At 35.8% G+C, this 4,621-nt stretch overlaps 1 protein-coding gene across 2 annotated transcripts in view; it reads left to right on the top strand.

The window, feature by feature from the left end:
• LOC107613725 overlaps nt 1-1,569 on the top strand; it is a 10,382-nt gene extending 8,813 nt beyond the window's left edge. For both annotated transcript variants that reach the window (XM_016315849.2, XM_021109646.1), the window contains exon 4: nt 243-1,569. In XM_016315849.2, the coding sequence (XP_016171335.1) occupies nt 243-1,452 (1,210 nt within the window). In that variant the 3' untranslated portion in view covers nt 1,453-1,569. The remainder of the gene's footprint in view (nt 1-242) is intronic.

The following is a 4,621-nucleotide window of genomic DNA, read 5'->3' as shown; positions in this document are numbered from 1 at the left end:
TTATTGATTTAATGACTAATTTTTTTTGTACATATAATAATTTTGTAATTTAATTTGTTAAATATTGATATCGAAGATCAAATTTTGGCATAAAAGAAATGGAGCAAATTATAATAAAGTGAAGAAAAATATTAGCAAATAAAAAATTACATATTTTTCCCATTAGATTGTGGTAATTATGTATCATATTATATTATATTGTATTGTATTTGAAGACTCATGTTTGTATTTGTACATAATAGGTACAAAGCTGTTGGGCATGTTGTGACAACTTCAGCGGACAAACCTGCCCTTAACAAAGTGATGTGTGTGAGGATAGACCTTACCGACCAATGTGAGAAGAATTCAGTGATCTGGAATGGTCCCAATGGCATAAATTTCTTTGAGGCAAGGCCAAGCAATAGAGGAACTCAATCTCCTAGCGTTCAAGTAGGAACATTTGTTGCACAATATGTTAATGCCACTGGCCCTCTAACAATTTCATGCCTTAAAAACACCAAAAGCATTGCATCATCAATGCCTAATGTGCAACAAATTGAGGCTATAGTTAAGGCTTATTCTCCAATTATGTACTTGCATCCTCATGAAGAATTCCTTCCTTCTTCAGTCAATTGGTTTTTCTCAAATGGAGCATTGCTATTCACAAGAGGGAACGAGTCGAATCCGGTGGCAATAGCGCAGAATGGAACCAACCTACCTCAGGATCCGAACAATGATGGTGCGTTCTGGCTTGACCTTCCGGCCGACGCAGCCAACAAAGATAGGGTGAAGAAGGGAAATTTGGAAAGTGCAAGAAGCTACATACATGTGAAACCAATGCTTGGTGGAACTTTTAGTGACATTGCAATGTGGGTGTTCTACCCATTCAATGGGCCTGCAAGGGCAAAAGTGGATTTCTTTAACATTAACTTGGGGAAAATAGGTGAACATGTTGGTGATTGGGAGCATGTTACATTAAGGGTAAGCAATTTCAATGGAGAATTATGGCAAATGTATTTCTCACAACATAGTCATGGTCAATGGGTTGAAGCCTCACAACTTGAGTTCCAAAGTGGGAACAATAATAACAAGCCTGTGGTTTATTCTTCTTTGCATGGACACGCATCTTACCCACACGCTGGCCTTGTTTTGCAAGGAACAAGTAATATTGGTGTGAGGAATGATACTGATTCAAGTAACATTGTCATGGATTTGGGGTTACATGACTTGGTTTCTGCTGAGTATTTGGGTTCTCAAGTTGTGGAACCTCCATGGCTTAACTATTTTAGAGAATGGGGTCCAAAAGTTGATTATGACATTGATGATGAGTTGAAGAAAGTGGCTAAAGCATTGCCTGGGAGGTTGAGATCTCTTTTAGACAAGGTTGTGAAGAGTTTGCCAAGTGAAGTGTTAGGAGAAGAAGGGCCAACTGGTCCTAAGGTGAAGAATAATTGGAATGGAGATGAGGTTTAGATATTATATATTCTAGTACACATGTATACCTCGCTTCCTAATTCTTTTAAAGCTCCAATATTGATCTATAACAAATTTATTGCATTTAATTTGTCATTTTGGAACTTTTTGTTTTTAGCATGGTTCTGAGAACCAAATCGTGGGCTAATTTAGTTGGGTTATCTAGGAATCAATTATGTGGTCACCGTTGATCTAGTTTAACGTAAAAATTAGTTGATAGTGAATCAATTCAAAAATTGGTAAATTCATTGAACTAGTCTGGTTTTTACTAAAAAATCAATTTAAAAAGTTAATGATTTTTTTTAGAAAAAATATTATTTTATTTTATTATATTTAATTTAATTCCGATTGAATCTCTAAATTTTTTAATTTATAACTTCACTGATTCAATGTCCGATTCAATTATTTTACAACTAACTATGGTTGAATATAGAGAGAATACTATGTGTAATATATGTTTCTGCAAAAGTATCTGTTAGAATTTGGTGAATTTAATTATGATTAAGATAATGACTAAACATTATTGAATTAATTATTTGTGTGATATATTTGGTTTAGTGTACAAAAAATTAATTTAATTAAAGCTAGCCCAAGAAGTTATTACCCAAACCCAAAAGCACACACAATGGTCCAAGGAAATAACTCTGCTACCATAACAATTCCTTCCATCAAAAACAATCAAGTCTCTAGTCAAATGAAGGAAATCAAATCTAGCTCAAATAAAGATCCAAGTCCAATTCAGTGGTAACACCCAAATCCATCTCACTTCAACCAAGTCACTAATCGGTTAAATAAATTGAAATTCATTTAAAACATTTTTTTTCACCCACTGAACCAAATTCTCTCTTTTTTCTCTTCCTTTTCTTTCCTATCACATCACTCTCTATACCAAGAAGAAAGAAAAAGGAAACCTCTGGAGCTAGGACAAAGAGAAAAACGAAAAGCTTTTTTCCATTCTCAAGCAAGAAGAAAAAGAAAAACGGGCTACAACAAGAGAGAAGATCTCAATGAACAGAGGATCACAAAAAGGTGATTTTTTCATTTGTGCTTCAACAAAAAATCGTAAAAAAATTCTCTATGTTTCAAGCACCATTCAAGAAACTATGAAAATAGTGAAGTCAAAAGTGTTAAGTGGTTAATCAACAGTCAAGAAATAAACTTGGGTCCAAAGCAAAGATCAATGGCCCAGATTCAAGAAGCTTGAAGAAAAAGATTGAAAGAGAAAGGTACGGGTTGCATATCAATGCCTTAGTCCGCTCTCTCTCCTTTGACCACGCCACTGTGGATTCTGATCGTTGGAGAAGAAGACAAACCAAGTGCTGAAGAAGGTTCAAGCCCTAAAATCTTCACTCCTCTATAACAGGGGTGAAAGGCCAAGGATTAAAAAAAGAAAGGAAGAGCACTAGTTTCAGTATTCATAGCTCCCTGAGTTATTTTTGTTCTTCTCCTTAATGATTTTCACTTTGTAGTTTTTTTTCTCAGTTTAGTCTATTTGAGTTTCATTGAAAAAAAGGCAAACATGGTGAGGTTTGTAAGAAAATGTCAATGAGTGAAAAAAGGAAGAGAGCTAAGCTTGGAGAAAAAGCCTAAGTTATTTCAGAAATCCTTTGTTAGTATTTCTGTTTTGTGTCATGATCCTAAGGGAATTTTCTTACAAGTTGGGTTAGCACTTTACAGTTGAAAGTTAGGGTGAGTCCTAGTCAAGTCCAAGTTGGGTTAGGATCTGAACTTGTCCCAGATAGGATTGGGGTATATCTTAGGGAGAATTGGTGATTGTAATCTGTTCAAAAGATAGTGAAATTCTATCATTGTTGTGATGGAGACTGGATGTAGCCTATATTACACTGAATAGCCGAACCAGGATACATCTGTGTGTCACTCTCTACTCTCTTCTCTATTACTGGTTCTACTACATAGGAGACAAAAATAAAGTATCTCCTGATTTCTCTACTCAGCAACGTTTCACTGTTACTATTCTTTCAAGCAACTCTGTTCTGGCTCTTACCGTGTCAGGAGACAAAATCAAAGTATCTCTTGTATTATCTTAGCTAAAAGAAAAGTTACAAGTAAAGTTAAAAAAGAGGCCAAGATTCAACCCCTTTCTCTTAGCCACTGATTACCATCAATTGGTATTAGAGCTTGGTCTCACAGAGATCAAGCTTTGCAGCTTGGAGGAAAGATCCTAATGGCAAACAACAACGGTTCCAACACGGTGGCATATACTCTGATAGAAGGACAATCAAACAACAGACCTCCATTCTTCAATGGTAAAAACTACAATGATTGGAAATAAAGAATGAAGATCTTTGTTCAATCGGTGGACTATAATCTATGGAAGATAATAATGAACGGTCCACAACTCCCTATAAAGATTGGTGCTGATGGGATTGTCACTCCCAAGACCGAACCTGAATGAAATGAAGATGACAAGAAGAAGGTGAAACTCAATGCCAAAGCTATCAATATGCTAAACTATGCAATCAGCTTCGAGGAATACCGAAAAGTTTCAAGATGCAAAACAACAAAGGAGATATGGGATAAGCTCCAAGTCACACATGAAGGCACTACTCAAGTCAAACAAACCAGAATTGACATGTTGTGTAAAAAATAAAAGTATTCTCTATGAAAGAAGGAGAGTCCGTTGATGATATGTTTGAAAGGTTCTCTATCATCATCAACGGCTTAGATGCTATGGGGATTACACACTTTGAACAAGTGCTAGTGAGAAAGGTCCTAAGGAGTCTAACGATAGAGTGGGAAACTAAGGTTATAGTCATATCTGAGAGTGGTAACCTTAGTCAAATGACTTGCGATGAACTGAGAGGAAAATTACTTGCTTATGAGATCACTCACTTAAAAAATGATGCAAAAAAAAAAGAGTGGCTCTCAAATCATGTACTGAGTCAATGGGTGATGAATTCAATGATAATTTATCAGATGACAAATTTGTGCTTTTTGCCAGAAAACTCAGGAGAATGATAAAACTAAGAGGAAGAAGCAAGGGAAGCAACTCAAGAGGACCAAAGAAGGACCTAAGCAAGGTCATTTGCCACAACTGTAAAGAACTGAAACACTACAAATATGATTGTCCAAAATTGAAGAAACAAGACAAGTCCCAAAAAGATAAGAAGAAGGGGCTTATGGCCTCTTGGGAAGATCTGGAGAATGA

This window comes from Arachis ipaensis, chromosome B08 (assembly GCF_000816755.2).
Source record: "Arachis ipaensis cultivar K30076 chromosome B08, Araip1.1, whole genome shotgun sequence".
Taxonomy (NCBI): Eukaryota; Viridiplantae; Streptophyta; class Magnoliopsida; order Fabales; family Fabaceae; genus Arachis; species Arachis ipaensis.
The sequence above is the reverse complement of the archived record's forward strand: the minus strand, read 5'-3'. Positions and strand labels throughout refer to the sequence as shown.